At 60.0% G+C, this 23,029-nt stretch overlaps 1 protein-coding gene across 1 annotated transcript; it reads right to left on the reverse strand.

The window, feature by feature from the left end:
* Positions 1-2,862: 2,862 nt before the first annotated feature.
* MMP15 (matrix metallopeptidase 15) lies at positions 2,863-22,988 on the reverse strand. The gene is made up of 10 exons (XM_041767716.1): positions 22,817-22,988; positions 11,813-11,961; positions 11,013-11,141; positions 9,412-9,719; positions 8,913-9,074; positions 7,728-7,981; positions 7,258-7,396; positions 6,238-6,388; positions 6,035-6,150; positions 2,863-4,902 (listed from the first exon to the last, which is right to left on the reverse strand). The coding sequence occupies exons 1-10, from the start codon at positions 22,976-22,978 to the stop codon at positions 4,436-4,438; spliced, it is 2,037 nt and encodes a 678-aa protein (XP_041623650.1). The 5' UTR covers positions 22,979-22,988; the 3' UTR covers positions 2,863-4,435.
* Positions 22,989-23,029: the final 41 nt, after the last annotated feature.

Consider the following 23,029-nt stretch of genomic DNA (forward strand, 5'->3'; position numbering starts at 1 on the left):
GATCAGGAGTGCTGGGTGAGCCAGAGGAGGAAGGAAACTCCACGATCTTGAGGAGGGAGGGTGGCAATCTGGAAAAGGCAAGCCTTGTCTGGGCCTTGAGGATCTATACAATTTAGACAGGATGAATTGTACAGGGAAAGGTTTTCCAGTAGGAGGGAACAGCATAAGCAAAGGCCTAGAAGCAAGCCAGGGTAGGGGACATTTGGGGCAGGTCAAGCAGCCAAGCAGGGGCCTCTACCTCACAGGACCACTTGAGCAGTGGGGTGAGGGTGGTACTGCTCTGCCCTGAAAGTGCCTCGAGGCCTGGAATCTCCAGCATTTGCGGGGGGGAGGGGGGAGCAGGAAGTGGCTGACCTCTACCCCCTTGTGTGGTTTCACGAGCCGGAGGGTAAAGCCTGGCAGCTGTGGGTCCCCGAGGTAGGACTGGACGATGCGGAGGCCCAGAAAGCCCTGTTCCTCTCGGGCCTACGTGGAGGAGCCCACTGCAGTCTGGGAATGGACAGGAAACCAGCCATTCCTTCCCGTGAGCCAGAGAATGGCCTCTATGTGAGCCACAACAAAAAGGCTTTTCTGCCAAGTTTGGCAGGGAGGAAGCGGCCAGCTTGGCCCCTGCCCCAGCCTGAAAGGGGGCTCTGTTGGTGGCCCTGGGGTCTTTAATGCTTAGAATGTATGGGGAGGGAAGACTAGGGTGGGCAGGGGCGCCTCTTCCCTGTCTCTGTTCTCCAACGGCACCAGGATGAGCTGGGGCCGAACTGCCCTGCAAGTCCGTCTGTCTGGGTTCTTCTCCCAGCGTGGCCATTTCCTAGCTGTGTGACCTTGGCAAAGTCACTTGACCTCTCTGAACCCCACATTTCTTATGAGTAAAATGTAAGTGGGAAGTGTGCAAGCCGACTGGGGTCGCAATTGCCCACTGAGCACTTGCGGAGCGCCAGGCACTGTGGCCAGCGCTGCACACCCACCCACCCTCCGTTGCCCTCCCAGTGGCCCATGAGGCCCGTCGTGTTACCCTGTCCGCTGAGATGTAGGCATGGGGAGCATCAGGCTGAAGCCCAGGATATTTTAGAGTCTACGACTCCAAGCTGTGCAAACGTGAGGAAAAAAAAGGCTGAAGAAACACGCCAAGCTGTCAACACTGGCCTGGGTAATTAGATGACTTATATTTTGCTTCTTTTTGTATATCTGTTAAGTCTTAATGATCTTACTTGGGAATTAAGATGGGGGCTGAGGCCCATGGTGAGCTCAGGTACAGCCACAGCAAACAAAACCAACCTAAAGATGCAGGTAGGTTCCGGGATCCCTGGGTGGCTCAGTGGTTTGGCGCCTGCCTTTGGCCCAGGGTGAGATCCTGGAGACCCGGGATCGAGTCCCACGTCGGGCTCCCTGTGCATGGAGCCTGCTTCTCCCTCTGCCTGGTCTCTGCCTCTCTCTCTCTGTGTGTGACTATCATAAATAAATAAAAATTAAAAAAAGAAAAAGATGCAGGTAGGTTCCTGTTAGTCCTGGTGGGGAAGAAGGTGTCCGGTCACACCGCCGGCTCTCAGGGGATGCGCAAGGCAGGGTTGAGGCTTTACACCCAAACCTCAGAACCTCCACGTGTGGGCCCCAGAGGGAGGAGGACCGGGGCGCATCACATGATTCATTCCTTCAGCCACTGGTTCTTTGAGATTTTACCAGAGAGCTTGGGCGTCGAAGTCTCCTCAGGCAATTTCCTGAGGAGCTGCAGCCTCCTCTGCCAAGTCTCTTCCCTGGCTCGGGCTCTGAGGAAGAGCTCAGTGAGAGGTCTCGCATCCTCTCCTTTATCGTCCCTGGGCCCCTACCCCGCCCTCCACCTGCCTGGGGACCTCTGGGCTTCCAAGTGACCCTCAGGCTTCAGGCTTCAGACCTGGTGGGGCCCTGTGGCTAACAAGATGCTGCCCGCCAAGGGCCCTGTGGTGGGTGGGGGGCCCTCACGGGCCATTTCCTAGCTGGGCCTGAGAGGCCTTTGGGGCTTCTGAGGGCCAGCATTTCCTCCTCTCCTCAGCCAGTTTTCAACACAAAGAGAGGAAAGGGTGTGATCAAGGGGGGCTGGGGAGGAGGAGCGCAGGAGGGTGGGGTGTGGCACAGGTTGAAGGCCCTTGCCCCAGCTGTTGGGGAGGCCTGGTCTGCTCTGCGGTGGCACCCCACAACACCTGACCATTGCATTTCTGGGGGTGCAGGCCAGTGCCCAGTGGCTCGGCCCAGAGGAGGATGTGGGGTCCGTGCCAGCCAGGCCCACATTCCAGGGGCAGAAAAGCTTCAGTCTCCTGCTCTCCTGGGCCTCATCTGCAGGCTGCCCAGGGTGAGATTTTCTGTTTCTCCAAAGATGGCAGGGCAGATGGTGGGCACCATCTCATCCTCTGAGCAGAGCGTGTGCTGACGGGGGACTTTCCAGATCCGAAGCGGTAGCATGTCCCATCTCTTGCCTCCAAGCTTGTCTTCGGGCACCCAGAACCCAGTGTGGATGGGTGGGAGAACGAGGTGGCCTGGCCCGGCGTTCCCACCCCTCCTGGCCACACACTGTGCGTGGGAAGCAGGGACGCCCTCCCTCACCACAAAGGAACGTCAGGTCAAGTCTGCACTCTGCCTGCCCCACTCAGGCAGGGCCAAGTCCTTCCCACCCCACTTTCCCCTGGTCTCCGGAGGGCAGCACCCCTCACTCTTCCTCCGAGCCCCGCCCCTCCCAGGCCCCCTGGGAAGACCGCCTCCTTGAGAACTGGGACCCTGGGACCGAGGTCTCTTCAGCATGGAGGGCCGGCCCCTGGTCCCAGCCTGGACCCCTCCTGTCACCCGCAGCCCCTCCAGCCGTGAGCACCAGCCTCAAGCCTCTTACAAAGGAGGCCACGCTTGCCGGCTGTACAATTTAATCAGTGCAGAGTATTTACAGAAAGAAATGCCTGGGGGTGGACGCTGCCCCCCACCCCCATCCCTTGGCTGGCCCTCCGGTTCCGAGGACGGAGAGGGGAGCAAGCTCTGTGTTCCTGCCAGACCTGTGTTCCGGGCCAGCCCGTGAGACGCCTCTCCCTCTAGGGGCCCTCGGGGGTCCGGGTGGCAGGCCCGCTTGCTCAGGGCTACGGGGAAGCACAGGGGACAGAGCCGGCTGTACAGTACCATTTCCACGGCAGCCTTGCCTCCTGCTTACTTTGGGAAGGAAAAGAAGGAGGAAGTGTCCCTGCCTTTAGGGCTGAGCCAGGGAGAAGGGGAGTCTCCAGGCCACAGTGAGCTCCTTGGGGATCTACAGCCATGTCCCACAAGTCTGCATGAGGGGATGAGCTCCTGGCCTCTCTCTGCCAGTGTCCCTCCTCCCAGCGCCCTGGAGGACAGGGAGCTAGAGGGAGGAGCCGTCAAGTCTGGTACATGGGGGGCTGTGGGTCTCCATCAGCCCCCTGTCTCCTCAGGGCAGCTGGGACCTGGCAGTGGGTGCCTGAGGCTGATGGGGTTCTGAGACCCCTGAGGACTGTGGTATGGGTGAGGGAGAGAGGGAGGAGGCCCAGGGCAGGAACCCAGGTGGATCATAGCTCAGAGAGGAGCGGACAGGGGCTGGGAGCCGGCTGGAGGGAGGCCCCTGGGTGGAGGGGTCTTGGCAAACCCCCTTTGGTCCTTGGTAAGGCAGGCCCAGGGCTTCTTCTGCAGAGAGGGTAGGAGGTGGAGGCTCAAGTGGTAATGTGGGAACTGGGGACTGTGGGGCCCTTGGCGGGCCAGGGGAGGCGTCTTAGGCAAGAGAAGCCTGGGTCACGGGTTGAGAGGGGTGGGTGGGGAAGGAATCAAAACTCCACGTGACTCATGGCCAGTAGGCCCCTTGACCCTTCTGTCCTCTGTGGCCTGAGGCCGCCCCGGGTGAATGCTCTTCCTAAGGCAGAGATTCAGTTGGGTGGACACCAGTCGGGCCCCATCAGTCTCCAAAGCCAGCTCAGGCTGAGCAGGGCCCAGGGCTGGAAGGAGCCGCAGGAACCCTTTGGCCACCTTCCAGCGGGGCCTTTGGACCCCCTGCTCCTCTGGCCGTGGCTAAGGCAGGGCTAACTCCCTGTCCAGAGCAGAACTACATCTAGAAAGCTCTGACCCCTGTCCTAAGGGACCACTGCTTCTGGTCAGGAAAGTAGAAATGAAATACTCAATTAGTGTGAAAAAAAAAAGAAAGAAAGAAAGAAAGAAAGAAAGAAAGAAAGAAAGAAAGAAAGAAAGAAAGAAAGAAAAACAAAACCCGGGCATAAATAATCAATGGGGCAGGGCTGGCAGGGATGTCAGCGGGCCTGGAGGGGTCCCCACCCAGGGGCTGAGGGAGCCACAGGAGGCTCTGGCTGGGTGCCCCCAGGCACCGTCTGCCTCTGAGAAGCACAGGTGTCTGAGAAGCACAGGCCCCGCCAGCCCCAGCCCTTAGCACCGTGAGGCGCAGGAGCAGGAGGGCAGGAGGGGGGTGGTGTCAGACCCATTCCTGCAGAGAGCGCTTGCAGTAGAGGAGCATGCGGGGCGCACCCTTGCGCTGCATCTGCACCAGGGCATAGGTGAGACCCAGGATGCACAGGAGCAGTAGCAGAGGCGGCACCAGCACCATCACCATGTTCACCGTCCGCGTGACCTCTTCCAGCTGCACCACCACACGGCTGCCCCCATCCTTGTCGGTGTCCTCCCCGGAGTCCTGGTCTCGGCCCCCCGTGCCAGGCTCATGGCCCTCCTCGCCCTCCTCGCCGTCCCCGCCTGCCCCAGGCTCTGCACCCCCATCGGGGTTGAAGGGCGGACGGGCCACGTCGGGCCATCGGGGGCCTGGCTCCACCTGCTCTTGGCAGCCCATGAAGTCCCGCAGGATGGATTTGGGGTAGCCTGGCTCCATCCGCAGGCGCTCATTGTCAAATTTCCAGTACTTGGTGCCCTTGTAGAAGTACGTGTAGGCTGCAGGGGTGGCAGGGGGCAGGCAGGGAAGAGAGGTGTCAGGTCAGGCCCCACTCACCAGCCAGAGACCCTCAAGACAACCAGGGCACGTTGAAGGTGCCCCGGCTTTAAAATACCCACCTTCTCAGTCACTTGCCTGAGCCTTTTCAAACCTGCCCCCACCCCGCCCCCCGCTGTCCAACATACAGGAGCCATACCTGGCTCAGAGAGGGGCAGGGTTTGGGTCAAGGGCCTGACTATGCTTCTAGTGCTTCCTGGCTGGGTTGACACTGACTGGGGCGGGACACACAAGGGTCCTGGGCCCTGCTACCTTGTCCCAGGACTGGCTCCACCCCACACCAGAGAGGCTAGTGTCTTGCTCAAGGCCATGCAGCCAGCCTGTGGAGGACCTGGAGCAGAGCCCCGCACTGCCTTGGACGGCTCTGGGGCCTTGGGCACTCTGCCCACGGCCCATCAGCCCCAGGAAGGGCCAAGTCTGAACTAATGGGTGAGTCTAGACTCGGCTGAACGCAATGAGATCAGCGTGACTGGGGAGTGATGCCATCGTACAAGACACCATGTGATGTGCCTAGGCACTGGCAAAGCCAGCAGGGTCTCCCCTGAGCCCGAGACCCCAGAACCTGAGAACAGAGACTAATGGTTTCTCTTATGTTTGCCAGAGACCCCACCAGAGAAATAAAAGCCACAGCTCCCTTTTGTCAGTTATGGTGACAGAGGTCAAGCTTCCTTTTGAGGCGGGTAAACGGGGACCCTGGGAAGACCCTTGCCTTCCAGTGCTCTGAGCCAAGCTCACCCTGCTCAGGCTTCAGGGTCCCTGGGGGCTTCCCAGGGTGGGCTGGACTCTGTAGGGAGCAGGGCAGTTCCAGGGCCAGCTCTGGACACAGGCAGACATGGGTTGGACACTTGCTGGGGGACTTGGGCCCTTTACTCAAACTCTCTGATTTATTTGTCTGTGAAAAGGGGATGGAGACAGTGCAGCAAGGACCAGGAGAGTCATGCTCTGGCAGCCTCCAGCCCAGGGCTCTAACACAGCTGTGTCCCCCTTCCTGCCATCGCGATGCTGGGTGAATCCTGGGTGTGGAGGAGGGGGGATGTGGGTGCTGGGCAGCACGCAGGGGGTTGGCCTTGGTACCTGCATCGTTGCTCAGGAAGGCCCCTTTGGGGGAGGTAGGGATTCCTTGCCAGACACTGATGGGTTTGGGGTAGCCAGGGTCTCCACGCTGTGTCTCCTCATTGAAGCGCCAGTACCTGTGGCCAAAAGCACTGGGATGTGGTCCTCTCTGGGTAAGGGGCGCTCAACTGGGGCCTTCTCCCTTTGGGGAAGGGGGTGCTCACCTGTCCTCTTGGAAGAAGAAGGTGTGACCTGTGGGTTCCCACCAGATGGCCGTGTCGATGTGGTCATAGGGAATGCCCAGGCCATAGCTGGTCAGTGGCTGTGGGTAGCCAGGCTCCAGGTTTGCTTCTCGGAAGAGCCAATAGCGGTCTCCTGCAGGAGTGGGAGGTGGGTGAGGACACGAGGAATACTATCCTGGATCCACAGATCCATTCACATCCACGGCTGCAATCACCACACACACACACACACACACACACACACACACACACACACACACACACGCTCATACTTACACCCTTACACGCAGGACAGGCACTGACCCCCCCCCCCCCAAACACACCCAAGACAATACACAATGCAACTCACTTGCATGTCACACACACTCGCCACTCAGGGGCACCCACAACATACTTATTTACACGCGTACAAGTCACTCACTCACAGCTGTACACACACCACACATTCCCGCTATAAATGGCCTGTATTCCCATGTGAACGTCCGCCCCGCACCACACACAGTCCTTGTGCACAAACAGGAAAGGGGGCACCCTGCCTGGCCTCGGGGCCCAGGGGCTTTGCTTTGAGCGGGGGCTCAGGCCACAGGTCTGGGGACATGGCAGGTCTGCCAGGGCATCCTGCCCTTGAGACCCTCCCCAGGGAGGTGGGCCCCAAAGGGAGGGCTGGTAGGAAGGAGCCCCTCTGTCCTTGCAGACAGACCCCAGAAGGCTTGCCCGAGTGGGCTCAAGGGATCTGTTTGTATGAGGGGGCGCTGCCAGAGGCATGGAGGGAAAGGATGCAGAGCCCCATGCTGCAGAAGACAGACACTCACCTCCCCACTAGGGGGGTCTCCCCATCTCCCGGTTGCCGTCTACCTCCCCAACCCCTGCCCTGACTCATCTGCCCCCATGGGGGACAACAGGATGACACATGCAATGTAACCCTTTCCTCTTCCCTCAGGCCTGCTGGGTCAGAGGCCAGGGCAGGAAGGCTGCCCCGCCCTCCCACCTACCCCAGCTAACCTTTAAAAAAGACAAAACGTCCGTCTTGGCGCTCGTAGGCAGCACTGATGTCACTGGGCAGGCCACGCCAGAAGTGCCCGATGGGCATGGGATAGTTGTCCAGGACGCGGTTGTGCCGAACCCGCCAGAACCAGCGGCCCTGGGGAGGGCGTGTATGTCAGTGAGCAGACCAGGCCTCCTCCTCAGCCCACCCCTGCCCAGATCAGGGAGATCAGAGGGTCGCTTGGAAAGCCAGCGGGGCACCAGCGAGCCAGCCCTGGGCGGGATACAGGCCTGCACTTGCTAGTCACCCCGGCCCGAGCCCCGAGCTCTCCAGGCTGGTTTCTTCTTGGCCTAAGGTCTGATGGCACCCCAGAGGCTGCTCAGCGAGGCAGCAGGGGATGCTGGGGCAGGCAGAGGGGGATGTGGGGGTGCTCTCCTGCTCTGAGGCTGGGCCAAGGGACTTGGGGAGGCAGGGACAGGGGCCAGACCTTGAACACGAACATCTCCCCGCGCAGCATGGCTACTGTGTCAAAGTCCCCGTCGCAGATGTTGGGGCCATACTGGTCAGGTCGTTCCGTGGCTCGGGGCTGGGCTGGGGGGCCTGGCTTCGGGGGTCGCTCTGGCTTCCCACCTGGGGGTGGTGGCTGGGGGGGCCTGGGGGGCCGATGGTCTGGCCGGCTTGGCCGCCGGGGAGTTACGGTGGGGAGAGGCCGGGTGGGCTGTGGCTGGCCATCCGGGGTGCCTGTAGAGCGGGGTAGGGAGAGTGGGAAGTCAGCCCAGAACCAGGGGACCCTGGGGCCCCCAGTCCAGGAAGACATGTACCAAGTTGCTATCCATCCACAGTAGACCCCTGCCCAATACCGGCCATCACCCTCAGGACCTCCATCCTCCATACAGCTCCCACCTTGACCTCCCCACTCTGGACATGGGTCACTGTGCCCCTGAGGCTGCCCCTGTCTCCACTTCTCCTTGGGGACATTCCCCTCAGGGCACAAGCCTGCTTCAGGGGACCAGGAAGTCATGGACATGTGCAGAGGAAAGAACGTGGCTCTGTGACCTCTGCTGAGGGCCCACCTCATTGCCCAGTTGCAGGGATACAGAGGGGAGTATCTATCATGTACGCAGCAGGGCAGGTACCGTGTGCAGCAGTGCCAGCCCTAACAAGGGGCCCAGTGTGGCACCGAGCGCAGGCCCTGACCCACAGAACTGGAGACCTTACCACTGGAGGCCCTCTTGGGTGGGGCGTGGGTGGAGGGGGTGCCACCTGCCTCTGTGAAGTGATAAGGCAACAACGCTCACTGGAGAGCCTGGGACAGCCTTGGGTTGGGAGTAGGAGTGAGAAGGATGGGGTCTGGAACCCCAGGGGCATCCCTGTCTAATAAGAATATCACTGACCCTGAGGAGGAAAGGAGGTGTCAGTGAGGGGCCTCGGGGACCCCAGCCTGGAGCCACCATGAGGGCCCTGGGTGAGGGCCAGGCCCTGGAGTTGGCCCTGGGTGTGATTTCTAGCACCATCAGTTACTCGCTGAGTGATGCGGAGCCATCATTAATCCTCTCTGGGCCGGTTTCCTCATCTACAGAACAGGGTTAGTGGTGGTGCCTATGCCTGGTCGGGCTGGGAGTTGAGAGCCGGAGTGCAGAGCCCCCTGGCCGTGCCCACGCTGCCCCCTCACCGTAGAGCTGCTGGATGCCCCGGAGGTCGTCCTCGGGCAGCTGGAAGGTGTCGGTGTCCATCCACTGGTAGAAGGGCGCCATGATGGCACTGGGGTTGCTAGAGTGCTCCAGCCCTAGAGCGTGGCCCAGCTCGTGCACTGCCACCAGGAAGAGGCTGTTCCCTGCAGCGGGGGTGGGCAGCATGGTCAGCTCTGGCCCAGCCTGGGGCCTGTGGGCTGAGGCTATCAGAGAGCTGGCCCTTCTGCCCTTTTAGAAGAGGCTGAGCTGCTCTGACTCCAGGGCCTCGTGCTTCCCCACCTGGGGTATGGGTACGATAATTTCTCTTCTCTATAGCCCCTTGAAGATCATGGGACAACGGACTGGGATGGAGGGGCAGTGCTCAGAGAAATGCACAGGGGAAGCTCTCCCCAACCAACCCAGTACCTGCTCAACCAGCTCAGAGGGCAGTGCCCGGATCTGCCTCCCCTGCCCTGCCTTGCCCTGGCCAGGTGCTCTCACCATGCAGGTCCGTGCTGGAGAAGGTCCAGGGCTCATCTGCATCGAAGTGGGTATCCCCGCCCAGACCAGGGCCAGGGAAATAGGCGTGGGCCAGAAAGCCCCCCGTGCCGTCAAACGGTGAGCTGTCGCCGTGGAACCCAGAGGCAAAGAGTACCATGATGTCAGCTTCCTTCTGCCGCCGTAGCCGGATGTCCTCATAGGGCACCTCCTGGAAGACCAGGGGTGTGGCCTGCTCCCACACGCGGAAGGCCCTTCGCACTGCCTCTAGCGAGTGGTACCATCCCAGCTTCTCTGTGTAGTTCTGGATGCTGTGGGTGGGCAGGGAGACAAGGGATTGAACCCAGGGCCTACTGTGTTCCACTGTCCCCTGCTAGCACCCGCTGCAGGGGTGGGGGTGGGGTGAAGACACATGGTCATGAGAAACATATAGAAGATCTGAGCTGGCTCACGGACAGCGCCCATCAGTACAAACTGTTAGTTTACTCCGATGTCAATTTGAAAAACAGAACGTGTCAAACCCGGGAGTTCATTAGGATATCACCAAATAAGGCTGCACTGTCCCCAATTATCTTAAATAGGAAAATCATTAAGCAAACGAAACTATAGGTACTATGTAGCTGAGAGAAAGAACTAGATGGTTTGGATACAAATGGCTGAGGCTTGGGAAACATGGGCCAAGTGGTTCTAATTATTGGACTGTAGGGTCAGGCTGCCCTGAGTTTAAGACTGGGCTCTGGCATGATCTAGGTGACCTGGGGCAAGCGACTTAGTCTTTTCTGTATTTCAGTTTCTTGATCTGTAAAATGGGAAAAGGAGAGCAGTGCTCTCATCTTGGGGAGCTGTGGGGATGAAACGAATTAGCTCATGTAGGACATGTGCCCCGAGTCTGCACATGATAAAAGCAGGATGCGGCCTGTTATTACCCACATAAATCAGATTAAGCTTCTGTGTGCTGGACAGATCTCCTCCATTAAAAGCTGGTTGGGCCACGAATTCGCTCTTGGGGCCTGGGGTCTAAGTGGCCACAGGAGCTGCTCTTCCTCGGGAGACAGAGCTGTGGGTGGGGTGGTGGCTGGAGTGAAACAGGAAGGGGAGCCCTTGGGGACTGCCACAGGGCTCTGGGCTCAGGGGGTTTCTTGCCAAAGGAGGCGGATGCCTGACCCAGGGTTCTTGCAGGGACCTGTTGCCTGCCCATCTGCCAGAGGCCTGGATTCCAGCACCATGCCACCCTTAGGTGCGTGCCTCCCCTTAGGTGCCTGAAGTCCCCCTGCCAGGCAGTGCGGCGACCCCCAGCTGGGAAGCCAGCCCCAGGACTGCTGGTGGGTAGGGAGTGAGGAGGGAACGAACACTGAGCGGAAGCAGCTCCAAGGGTCCTGACCTTTGCCGGCGGAAGACTGCCTGGGGTGTGCGGCTGAACTTGTGTGCGTGGGAGTGGGCCGGACTGTCTGTGCTGGGCACCCTGGGGTGGGCTTCTGGGAAAGGAAGCCTTCCAGACAAGCCCACTGGGAAGCCTGAGGCCTCAGCCCGGGTGGGGAGAGGAGTGGGCAGTCTCCAAGTGATGCGACGGGAGGGCTGCTGCCCTGGACCGCTGCAGTCCCTACCTGAAAGTCAGGTGGTGGTTGTTCCACTTCCTCCCCGTGAGGGCATAGCGTTTCCGCCGCCGTCGCAGGTTGGCTTTCACGCGCACCCCGAACTGGTCCGGCACCCCGCAGCGGGGTCGCTTCATCCACCTGGGTCATGGGCACAGAGGGGTAAGTCCAGAGCCTCTCCTTCCTATGCCTGCCTGCTTTGGCTCTGCCTCTTCCAGGCAGCCCACCTTCTTCCACCCCTTTGCCTGTGGCCTCCAGCCACCCTTTCTATGGGTATGGTGGAGGTGGGAGGCTCTCCGTGCTTCAGTATCCTCAACAGAAACACGGGCCCATTGACCTCAGACTGGAAGACTGAGTGCCCAGTAGGGCTCCACCAAGCTAAGCCCCCTTTCACCAGTATCACCCGGGAATGGGAGTGTTACTCCTTGATATGTAATGCTCAGTGCACACTCAACGACGTGTCCCATCACCTCTGTCAGATTCAGCACAGAGCCCGGGCCAAGCAAGGATGAGGATGTCCCAGCTAAGGCATGCATGCTGCTCCTCCCCATTCCCCTGTCTGTGGCAGACATCACAAGCCCGCCCCCTGCTCCTTGCTGCTTGACCAGAGTCACCTCCCGGGGCTCAACATGAAGCTTCAGGCAGCCACTCCCAGCGTGGAATCAGAACTAGCATGGAAGACCTAACCCTTTGCCATTTCTTATCTAGGCCCCTCTAATCTGGAAACTCCACCTGCCAAACCCTTGTCAGAGCAGGTCAGAAGGAGGGCAGGTGCCATTGGGGTCGGGGGAGGGCCTGGTGGAGGGACTCACGCCTTGGTTTCTTCGTCAAGCACGCCCGTGACAGGAATCCCATAGAAGCGCTGCATCTCTGCAAGGGCTGAGGCCAGGATCTGAGCGGAGCGCATGGTGGACATGTGGCGGCTGGGCTGGGGCAGGTAGCCGTACAGCCTTAGCCAGTTCTGCAAAGGAGAAGCCACCACCCGGTCAGCATGTCTAGCACTGCTACTTCTAAACACACAGCCTGCACTGACCACTGCCCACCACCGCCACCACCGCCCGGTTGGGGCCGCTGCCACCTCCTACTGCAGTGACCATGTGAGCCTCTGTACTGTTCTCTTTGCTGCCACCTCCTACGGCCTGTTCTCACACAAGAGCAAGAATAAAAGGCCTTTACAAGTCAGGTCTGCTGAGTCTTCTGCTTAGAATCCTCCAAAGACTTCCCAGCTCAGAGGAAAAGCCAGGCCCTCAGTACCTGGCCGGGCCTTCGCTCTCAGACCTCACTGCTTCCGCCTGACCCTAGCTGGTCACATCTCTGCCTCAGGACCTTTGCACTTGCTGCTCCTGCTGCCCAGACACCTGTATGGTTCCCACCCCCATTTTCTTCAGGCTCTGCTTTCACCTCCCCTTAGTGGAGGGGCATTCTCTGACAACACAATGTTAAAAGAAGACCCCCATCTGTGTACCCTGCATCCCCTCTTCTCCTTCCCTGTACTTGTCACCATCTAACACATTACATGTTTCACTTAGGTATTTATTATTTGTCTTCCCCCATTAGGATGGGAACTGTCCATGAGGACAGTCCACAGTAGCTGTCCTTGTCATTGTACTGGCTGCTCCAGGGAGGGCCCCCTACTACTCCTGGCAGACTGCTGGGGACCCTGAGGGGCTCAGAACCTCTTGAGGCCTCACCAAGTAGGAAAGCCAACCCCTGGCAGTGCTCTCTGACAGATCCGACCCTCCCGAAAGAAGAGAAGATGGATTTGGGCAGCACACCCAGGTCCAAGAGGATGGGCCAGGAGGCCTAAAGTCCAGTCCCTGCTTTGCCACAGATGCTTTGTTCTCACCAGGCCTGAGTTTTCTCAAGGAAATCAATGGGGTTGTGGAGGTCATGAGATCTGAGGAAGACAGCCCTAGGAAAAGCAGCAGGCACACAATGGGGGTGCCGGTCCCCTTCCAGAGCTTGCTGGGCAAGTCTTCTCCATCTATTCATCTGTCCATTCATCCACCCACCCCTACTCCTGCCGAGAGTTTCTGTGGCACCCTGTGCCGGACACCATGCCAGCTGGAGGCTATGGAGGACCACGGGGGAGCTGTGCTGACCTCCAGGGGCTTACGGGCTCCCTGGAAAGACCAGGTGTTCCCACAGGGGGAGGGATTCACGCCTGCAAGTCTGTGAGCAGACATGACTGTCACAGCCGCAGCTGGAGGATGGATCCCTGATGAGCCAAACTGAATCGCAGTAAGAATTCATCCTGGCCATGAGCGCATGGTGACTGCCATGGGACGGACCATAGCAGTCCCTGGACACATGGAAGTGTCCTTTGTACCTCTCCTGGCCCACTCTGGGTCTCTGGGGGGCCCCAGAATGAGGACACCTGAGGCCTGCTCTCTTGGAGGCTCTGGGAGGTTAAGGCTGCACATCAAAGTCCCATAAGGCAGGATGATGGCCAGATATGGTGGCTGCTGTGGACCAACAGCCCTATGTCAGCTGGCCACGCCCATGTCTCCTGCCACCAGCAGCAGAGCCAACTCAAATACTTGCTCCCTCCCTGCCACCTGCCAGCCTACCCCCCGCCCCGCCCTGGCATGGCTGGGCTCAGCAGTGCCCACTGCCTCTGCTGGAGGCAATGGCTGTGGATCCAAAGAGGGGGGCACAAATGCCCAGCCACAGCCACCAGGCCTCCCAGGCCCTGAGAAACAGCCACAGAACAAGGAGGCAGAGACACAGAGTTGGGGACCAACTCTGGCCCAGGCACTTCAGGTGTGGCTGCATGCCGCCTGTGCGTTAGGCTGTTGGCAGACTACATTTTTTTTTATTTCCAGAAGACAAGACAGCCAAGTTTATATTTATTCAAAGGGACAGTGTTAAAAAAAAAAAATCAAACATCCTCTAATCAAGTGCTGCATTTAATGAAATCCATGTCAGACATAAAAGGAGACAGAAGACAACCACAGAGATGTGGCCACTTAGGGGGGAATCTGTGCCTTGGAGCACCTCCCCTCCCCTGGGACGCTGGGCACCCCCAGAAAGCAAGGGACGAGTGACGGCAGGTGAAGCAGCGGGGGAGCTGTGAGGGGTCCACAGGCCAGCTGGCCCAGCTCCGACTTCCAGGAGGCACTGGGGATGAGGCACCTGCAGACGTCAGAGCCCACCTACATGGGGCAGCTGGACCAGGACCTGCCTCCTCACGCGGGCTTCCTGGAGGAGGAGTGGGGGGGCCATACCGCGGCTTGGCCATGTGCTGGGCAGGGAAAGGTGCTCAATCAATGTATTATTAATGACAGAGGCCTGTCTGGTTGTCCCTGGAACGGCAGCCTTTTGCCTCTCCGGAGAGTGGAAGGGTCCAGGCTCCAGGCTCAGGCCAGAGCAGGGCAGGGCAGAGGGGGAGGCAGGAGTGCTCTGCCCCCCACCTCCCCGACCCTCCCACCCAGGAGTCCTACCCTCCCACACTGGCAGGGCCACAGGCCCCCTCCTTGTCCTCCCCCAGCGCGGGCAAGCTCTCCTGAAGCTCCATGCGCACGGAAGGGCAGGGTGGGAGTCCACCGGCCGAGCCCGCGGGTCCCCGAAGCGGCTTGGAGACACAGAACCATGATGCCAGGCCAGCTGACAGTGGGGGGAGCCTGCAGACGGACGAGGGCGCCTCTACAGCACCTATTTGCATAAGGTAAAAATATCTCAGGGAGAGCAATCACAGGCCACCAAGGGGCTGATTAGCAGCGTCTGCAGTGACAGGGGGAGGGCAGGGGCAGGCTCCGAGGCAGGCAGGCAGGCTCGGCAGGCCCTGGGGAGGGAGGGGAGCTGGGGCCATCCCGGTGAAGACCTCCAGACCCTGCAGAGCCGAGGGGCAGCTCAGGGGCAGCTCAGGGCCGACGGGAAGGTCTCGTGGGTGCCTGAGGACCCTCCTCCATGTAGACAAGCACCCCTGGGGGCTCAGGGAAGCCAAGAGCTTCCGTGTCAGCATCGGCCAGGCCTTGACCTGTCAGTCTCCTGGGGACCAGTGGCCCTGGGCACCGCCAGTGCGAGAAGGCGGCCAGGAAGCAAGGGCATGTGAGGGAGGGGGGCAGACACGTGGCCGGGGCGCAGGGCGGCAGAGCCCCAGACGCCAGGGTGAAGCTGCTGCTGGAGCCCGCCTGACTCTGGCAAGCCTGTGCTCAGGGCTGACTGCCAAGCGCCGATGGTCTACACCCGCCTTGGGGCTGTGTGGGCTTTCACGTTCCCCGTGTCTAGGGGGTCTCTCGCCGCCCTGCTGCCGGGCTGTGTTCAGGAGGGGAGAGCATGGCATACGGCTGCACAGGTGTGTGACAGCGGCTGCTCGCACCCCTCGGGTCCCAGCTTGCAGGCATGCTCTGCCGTTATGGGCCAAAAGGGGGTAGTGATTCCAAGGTCATGACCGACCTTGCTGGCTCAAAGTCGGGGAGGGGCTGTGTTCAAGGCCCTGCTGCTCCCACTGGTGACTGTAAAGTCTGTCCGTTACAGAAGTAGCCCCCTTTTCTTTCTTGTTACCTAGAGTCTCATAAGTGGGGTAAGCCAAGCAGGTGGGGAAACTGAGGGGCGGACAGGTCAGGAAGCAGCAAAGCAGGGGGACCTCCTCTGCGAGGGCCAATGTGCAGTTGAAGGCAGAGAAGGATCTAAAAAGAGAATTCTAGGGACCATGCAGAGAGACCCCACCACCCAAGTTCTTCCAGCCATTTCTTTCCCTAGCTCCAGACCTCACCCTCTTAAGTATGTATAGACGCTTCAGGTGAGTGGTAACCCCAGGTAAGGAAATGTGGGACCATCAGGAGTCTGAGGGGAGATTCCTGGCCCCCTGGCCCCTCGGTGAGGCCATAAAGGCTGCGAACCTGCTGTGGGCCAGGCAGTTTACTCTCACCATCCCACTCAATTCTCACAAGTAACCCCATCCCCATTATACAGAGAGTGAGGTTCAGAGAGGGTGAGTGGCCCACCCAGGGTCACACAACTGTCTGGCTAGAATTGGAGCCCATAAGCGGTGCTATTGGCCCAGGCTACTGTGAAGTAGCATCAGCTCCTCTTGGCCGGATGAGCAATACCCAGCACAGCACTGGGGGAGGGCATCTAATCATCCCCACACCCCACCTCCCTGGCTGGGTCTGGGCGCTGGGCCATGTCAGCAGGGCTGCCCCCTAGAATTGCTGAGACAATGCCAAGCCAGGCCCATAGGGAGGGTATGTCTGAGAAGGAGCCTCGGATCAATATTGTGCATTAAGCGGCTGTGGGGGGCCGGGGGTGGGGGAGCGCTCCTGCTGCCACCACAGCCAGCTCCTCCAGACTGATTGCTGGGGCCCCTCCCACCCGGCCTTATCGGACCCTGTGCGATAAGGACGCTCTCTGCAGGGCTCTGCCCTGCTTCTGTCACCCAAAGCTCTCTCTGCAGTCCAAGCAGACCCTGGCAGGGTTGCCAGTCAGGCATAAAAGGCATCTTGTCAGAGCTCCCAGTGACGGACCTGGACCTTCCATGGTGTGAGGTCCTCATGGTGTTCACCTCCCTTACTCTGTATCCTGGTCTGTGGGCTCTTGGGAACAGGCCAAGGTCTTGCTTGGCTCTGGATTCAGCCAGCACAGAGCCAGCGCTGAGATTTGTAGTCCTGGGAAGCCACAAACCCTGCAGATGCAAAGCATGCACCCTGGGGCCATTGGGGGTACCCTCTCCAGGGGATCAGAGCCAGGAGCCCATTCAGCAGCTAGATGACCCCACCCAGCCCTAGACTAATCCAGCCTTAGTCTAGAGAGGACCTCAGGGCCATCAAATCTAGCTACCTCACTGAAGATTCTACGGATCATGGCTGGGCCCAGGACTCTTCCAGCCTGTACCCCTGCAAAGATGGGGTGCCCACTGCCACCAAGGGAGCCCATTCTGTCTTTGGGCATCCATGACTGTTGGGAAGCTCCTCCTCAGGTGGAGCAGAAATCTGCCTCCCAGTGACACGTGCCCCTTGGTCTTGACTGTCCATCTAACAGGACTTTGAGTGATGCAGGCACGCTAATTAAGCTTCTCTGAGCCCCCTGTTCTTTCCTTGCAAAACAGAGTCAATATTAATTACCCCCTACCTGCCACAACGGGATGATAGCACAGATGACACAGACCCAAGGCCAGTGAAGAGAGGGGGCACCACGCCAAGCCCCTGTCCTTGGTGGATGCTTTTGCCTTTTGAGACAGCACGGTCCATATTTTAGCAGTTCCAGAACACACTTGCTTATTTGGGACTCAAGCTGCTCTCCCGCCCCACTACTTTAAGGCTGCAGTTGGGGAAGTTGCTCTGGGTGGTAGGCAGAGTAGAAGGGGTGGGGAGGTCCAGCCAGGGAAGCAGGAAGGAGGTAGTTGCCAGAGTTTCCTGGGTTTCTTCCCCCACCCCGCTCGCCCGCCCTCTTCCAGCCTGGGCCTGTAATCCTTAACCTGGAGGGAAAAACAGACCGGTCCTGGGGCCAGAGGGCGGGGTGAATGTGCCCCATTTGCTAGTAGTTTCAGGGCAGGATGGGAGCCAGGCCTTGGGCCTCACCTGGAAACTCTCCTGTAGTAGATACTAGTATCTATCAAGTGTAGATAGTGTGCTCAGGGTACAAAGCCTGGGTGGCTGGATAGGCTGTGGGGGAGGGCTAGGTGCCATTCTGGCCTCACCTCCACAACCTCCTTCCCACCTGGCTTCAGCTCAGGGGGCACCACACAGGATGACACCTTGCAGCCTGTAGCCCAGCACTCGTGCTCCAGGCCAGACCAGCTGGGTTCATTCCAGCTCTGCTACCCCTCTGGCTGTGGAGTTTGGGGCAACTTCTCTTACCCCTCCCCTAGTCTCAGTTTCCTCTCCTGTACAGCAGGGTAAGGACAGCCCCTACACTTGCAGAGTTAACACCGGGACTGAATGGGAAAATGCATACAAAACACCCACGGGCCGTGCCTAGGACATAACTACGGATGTTGAAGATGCTCAACAATGACACCTGATCCTCACTGGGCCCCACGTGAGGACCACTGGGCACACTGTTCAGCATTTTACACATAAATGTACTGGATCTCCCCAGTAACTCCATCTGGTAGATGCTATTACAATTCTCATTCTGTAGACAGGGAAACCGCGGCACACAGAGGTTTCATGACTTGCCCAACAGCAAATGCTATTTGCTACTCATTGTCACTGTGTTTGGCCACCATTTTGCAAGTGCTTCTTATGTACCCAGGGCCGTGCTCCTAAATGCTCCACATGAAGCTGGGCTCTCACCCCGCCAGGGTGGCAGTCGCTCCCGGAAAGACAAGGTAGTTCTCAGGGCTAATGGCCAGCCCTGGAAAGCTGATCCACACCCTGGCCTCCAGGCTCTGGCAGCTTGACCATCAGATGGCAGTGGGACGAGAAACATCTCTAAAGGCTGGATAACAACAGGCACCTCGGTCCTCATCTGTCTGTCCAGACATCAGAAATGAGTTGGGTCTTCTTGCTCATTTCCTGCTGTTCCCACAAGGGCAATGGGACGTGGTAAGAGGCATCCTTCTCTGTCTCTCTGATCCAAGCCCAGCATGCATATCTATGCCGTTCTTGTCTGGGGATGCAAAATCTGTGCCACCTCCCCCAAAGGGCCCGGTCCACAGCCTTTGGTTTCCAGGCTTCTCCAGAACTGGGGAGCACCCTCATGTGAGCCCTGATTTGGGGGGAGCTCATTCAGCTAGAAGGCACCTATGGTGTGCTGCAGGCTTACAGCGTTCTACCTGCAGGGCCCCTGGTCCTCACATTCATCGGTCCGGTCCTTCTAGGACCCTGTGTGGTAGAGGGGGTCCCAGCAGACAGTCCCTGACCCCTCTCCGCTTCTGCCGACTCAGGGACCGCACCTCCAGGTCCAAAAGCAAGCTGGCCATGGGGCTTGGCCCCTGTCTGAGTGGCCAGTGGTGTGGGCCATGTAAACCTTGTGATGATACGGAAGATGCCAGATGTCTCAGTCTGTTTAGACCGCAATAACAAAAATACCATAAGCTGGGTGACTTATAACATTCATTGCTCACAGTTCTAGAGGCCAGCAGTCCAAGATGAGGGCAGTGGCAGGGTTATGTCCCAGGGAGGTCTTTCTTCTGGTTGTGGACTGCCAACTGCCGACTGCTTGCTGTGCCCTCACATGGTAGGTGTGGCAAGGGAGCTTTCTCAGAGTTTCCTTCAAGAGGGCTCCATCCTCAAGACCTAGTCACCTCTCAAAGGCCTCCCTCCTAATACCATCACCTCAGGAGGCAGATTTCAACATATGAATTTGAAGGAGGACACACACATTCAGTGTAGAGCACCAACTACAACCCGAGGTGGGAGCAGTGGTGACCCCCAGCTGGCCTCAGGCAGAAGTCAAAATCCCAGCTGGGCAGCTGGGTGATGATGGCAGGGAGCATCTGGTCAAGGAACAGAAGGGGCCCTTCCATGGCCATTCTGAGTTGGCCTCAGAAAACATGGGCAGTGAGTGCTGGGAGTTTGCACAAAGTCTCCCATAGGGGATCCAGGAGTGTTCTGCTCCTTGGGGTGGGACAAAGGAAGGTAGCTGTGTTCAGGGGTCAGAATGGGCAGGTCGGGTGTTGAGACAAGCACCCGCTGGGCTATTCTCCACATGGAGGTGGCTGGCTGACTGGACGGCGGGGCAGCCCAGATGCGGGGACCTGGCAGGGGATGGACTGTGATGAGCATGGCCCAATCGGATGCCAGGTCCCTGGCTGAGCTCATCAGCCCAGTTCTCTCTGGGTTTTGAAACAGAGTATGGCGAGGAGTGGTTTGTTTAGTTGGAGAAGACACTGAAAAGCCAAGATGGGAGGGAAGAGAGAAGACTAAGTTTCTTCTGAAGGTTCCCGATGACAAGGCCCTCACGTTAACCCCTTTTCCCTGAGGGTGGGCACAGGGGACCTCTGAACTCTCTGCTCCGCATTTAAGAAACGATCCTAAAAGGACCAGCAAGAAAATAAAATAAAATAAAATAAAAAGTAAAAGGACCAGGAAGGTAGCGCAAGCAGAGATGGGAACACAAGCTGCCTGGGGGTTCGGCCTAACGGTCAGATCTGAAGGTCAAAATCACAATTCGAGGTGGCTTGCACCCCTCTTTTTGCTCATTCTGCTCAGCCACCCCCTAGAGGCAAGGAAGCTGTGCGGAAGTCTACCTCCGCGGACCCGGGTATGAGCACATTTTAGTGGTGGTGGCACCAGTGGCACCACACCTGTGAACCCTGCAGCTGAGTCACCTCCGTGGGGCGGGGCTGAGAACCTGAAGTCGTGTCTCACAGGAGGGTGCAGGTCTCACAGGAGGGTGCAGGTCGGCGAGAAGACCAGAGATTCTCTGGTGAAAACTGAGACACCTGAGCAGACGAGGTGTGGCAGCCGGAAACAGTGGGACAGAGACCCGAAGGCAGGGGCTAGACGCTCAGGGCAGGGAGTCCAGGAGCTGCCACTGGCAAGGCAGTCCGGCAGGGCGCGGGTCTGTGCAGGGGAGAGGGACTCCAGCCCAGAATGGCTGGAACCTGGGACTTGATATCGCAGGCAGCCAATGGGACAGGGCAGAGCAGCTCAGTGGTGACTCCCTCAAGGACGACTGCCTTCTCCAGGCTGGGCGTGCCAGGTGGCAGGTGGCAGCCGGCTCCTAGCATATGCCAGGTTTCCTGATTCTTTACTCTGGTGAAACTCCTGTGGTTTCTGTCCTGGGAGGGGGAGAGGGAAGAGAGAGGGGCTGGCCTTGACTCAGTTGCCAGGCTGCTCAGGGGAGGTCCCAGCCATGGCCTGACCTGAAAGTCTGGAGCTACAGAGGTTGTCTCGGGTGAGGGCCAGAGCCCTTCCTCTAAGGGAGGGAGGCTCTGGACACAGGGAATGGGCCAGGCCCAGGAGTCTCAGATGCTGGTCTCCAGATAGCATGGGCCTAGGGACAGTTCTCCCATGGGCCTCCTGGCAAATGGGCTGGTTACTGAAGCCATTTGACTTCTGGGGCCCAGATCTGGATAGACTTGACAGACTTCAAAGAACGGGCTGTACCCCAAAGCCAACTCTAGTTGCTGGGGCAGCCCACTTGTCTCTGGCCCCCTGTCTACCTTGGCTTCCAACATCAAGGCTTCCAACATCCTTCTACCTTCCAGAGTCTCTTCCAGCAATGAGTTAACCCAAGTTTTCCCCCAGGAGATGGACTGCAGGCCAGTCACAAATCTCTAGCCAGAGCCACCACAGGCTCAGATTTGACAGTGCAGGCCTGGGCTGTGGGTACTCCCTCAGCTAGGAGAGGAGGGGGGCGATGGAGGACCAGAAGCAAAGGAAAGAGAGGAAAGCCCCTCAAACCACGGTTCCCAGCGCCCCAACTCCTGGCCATCCAGGATGCCAATTCACAGGCAGGGCCACCCAATCCAGCTTGGTCTGTAGTTGCTTCCTTTACAGAGATGCCATTCTTAAACAGATTGTAATATTGTAATATGACTTGCAATCCTTTGGTCCTCCACTCCAGAGGGTAGCAGGTGGACTGGATAAGCACTCTCTACCCATTGCCTGGATGGGAGTCCCCACCGGCAGGAGCTCCCTATAAGCAAGCCCCTGCCTGACTGCTTGTGTGAAATGGGGGGCGGCTGGACTGGGCATGGGTTGGGCTCCCACTCCACCTCCTGCCAAGGCTCCCCACAGCTTTCCCTGGCCCGGCCAGGGAGGGAGGGCAGAGCAGGTGGGGAACTGGCTGGGAGGTGTAACTTGAGCCGGGAGGAATTCCCTGCCCTTCCTCCAAGCTTTTATTAAAGCAGGGCGGGGAAGGGCAGGCTTCCATCGGAAAAATCTCCCAGGCTGCCGGGGAGGTGGGGAAGCGCGGGGGTGGGGTGGGGGGTGGGGGGGATGGCTGGGAGGCAGCACCGGCCCGGCGGCCAGTAGAAGGCACTCAGGCCCACAGCCCGGGCTGCGGGAGGCTCCAGGCCGGCCCGAGGGTCCCGAGGCCCGGGCCCTCCACCCATCCCCTCGCTCCTGCCCAATCCACCCCTCTGCTGGTCCGGGGCAGGGAGTCGGGGCTTAGAAGTGTGGACTGAACGATCCCCTCTTGCTGGGGCGGAGCTGGCGCCCTCACTGTCGGTGCTGGGGGGAGGGCGCTGGGCGACCCCGAGGGGCCGGCGTGTGGTGCGGGGGATGCCCGCTGGAGCCCGCTGCACCAGGAGGCCGTGCCTGGTCACCGCGGGACCAAACGGAGGTCGGGCTCCGCGGGGACGTCAGTGGGCTCCTGATGAAAACACGATGGGAGTCCGCCCTCTCCCACGCAGGCGGCGGCGCAGGGGCGCTAGTGGCAGGAAGCGCCCGCGGACACGGGGTCTCTCTCGACCCCACCTGGCCCCGGGGCGGCTTCCGCTCAGGAGCCCAAGAAAGTCGCCGAGGCGCCCCCGCGACCCGAGACCGGTCTCGGAGGCTCGCGGCCCTGCCCCCCGGCGCGCGGCTCGCGGCTCTTGGCTCGCGGCTCGCTGTCACCCGGCCAGGGGCTGCGGGGCGGGCGCGCTGCGCCTCGGCTCGTGGCCCAGGGCAGCCCCCTCCCCATTCGCGGAGACCGTCACGGCGCGCCCCGGGGCTCTCGAGGAATCGGCCGCGCGGGGAGGGGCACGGAGGGGGCGAGGGCTGGGGGCGGCAGAAGCGGCTCAGCGCCGCGGAGGGCCCTGGGGTCCGCGGGCGCGAGTCCTCCGCCCTCCAGGGTCCGGGAGCCCACGTCGCCGGGCCCACGGATCGTCGCCGTCTTCCCCGCCCCCCGTCTCCGGGGCCCCGGCTCGTCTCCGCGCCTCCGCCCCCTCCGGGCCGCGGGCGTGGCCCCCCCACCCCGGGGGCTCCGGGCCGGGTCCTTACCTCGGCGTTGACTTCTGCGTCCTCCGCCGCCGCGCCGCGGCCCAGGCAGCCCAGAAGCGCCAGGAGCAGCGGCAGCAGCCGCGGCCGCGCCGCCGCCTCCCGGCCGCCGAGGACACTGCCCGCCCGGCCCGGCCGTCCGAGCGCGCTCCGGTCGCTGCCCATGCTCCCGGCGCCCGGTCCGGCCCGGCGCGCTCCACGCCCGGCTCCTCGCTG

The sequence above is a fragment of the Vulpes lagopus genome, chromosome 8 (assembly GCF_018345385.1).
Source record: "Vulpes lagopus strain Blue_001 chromosome 8, ASM1834538v1, whole genome shotgun sequence".
Lineage (NCBI taxonomy): Eukaryota > Metazoa > Chordata > Mammalia > Carnivora > Canidae > Vulpes > Vulpes lagopus.

Excerpts from the sequence above, each read along its gene's own strand:
- MMP15 (XM_041767716.1), bottom strand. The coding sequence starts at position 22,978 with ATGGGCAGCGACCGGAGCGCGCTCGGACGGCCGGGCCGGGCGGGCAGT. Across the intron at positions 11,142-11,812 it reads CTTGACGAAGAAACCAAGGC|GTGGATGAAGCGACCCCGCT; the intron begins GTGAGTCCCTCC and ends CCCATGACCCAG. Across the intron at positions 7,397-7,727 it reads GGGAGATGTTCGTGTTCAAG|GGCCGCTGGTTCTGGCGGGT; the intron begins GTCTGGCCCCTG and ends CGCCCTCCCCAG.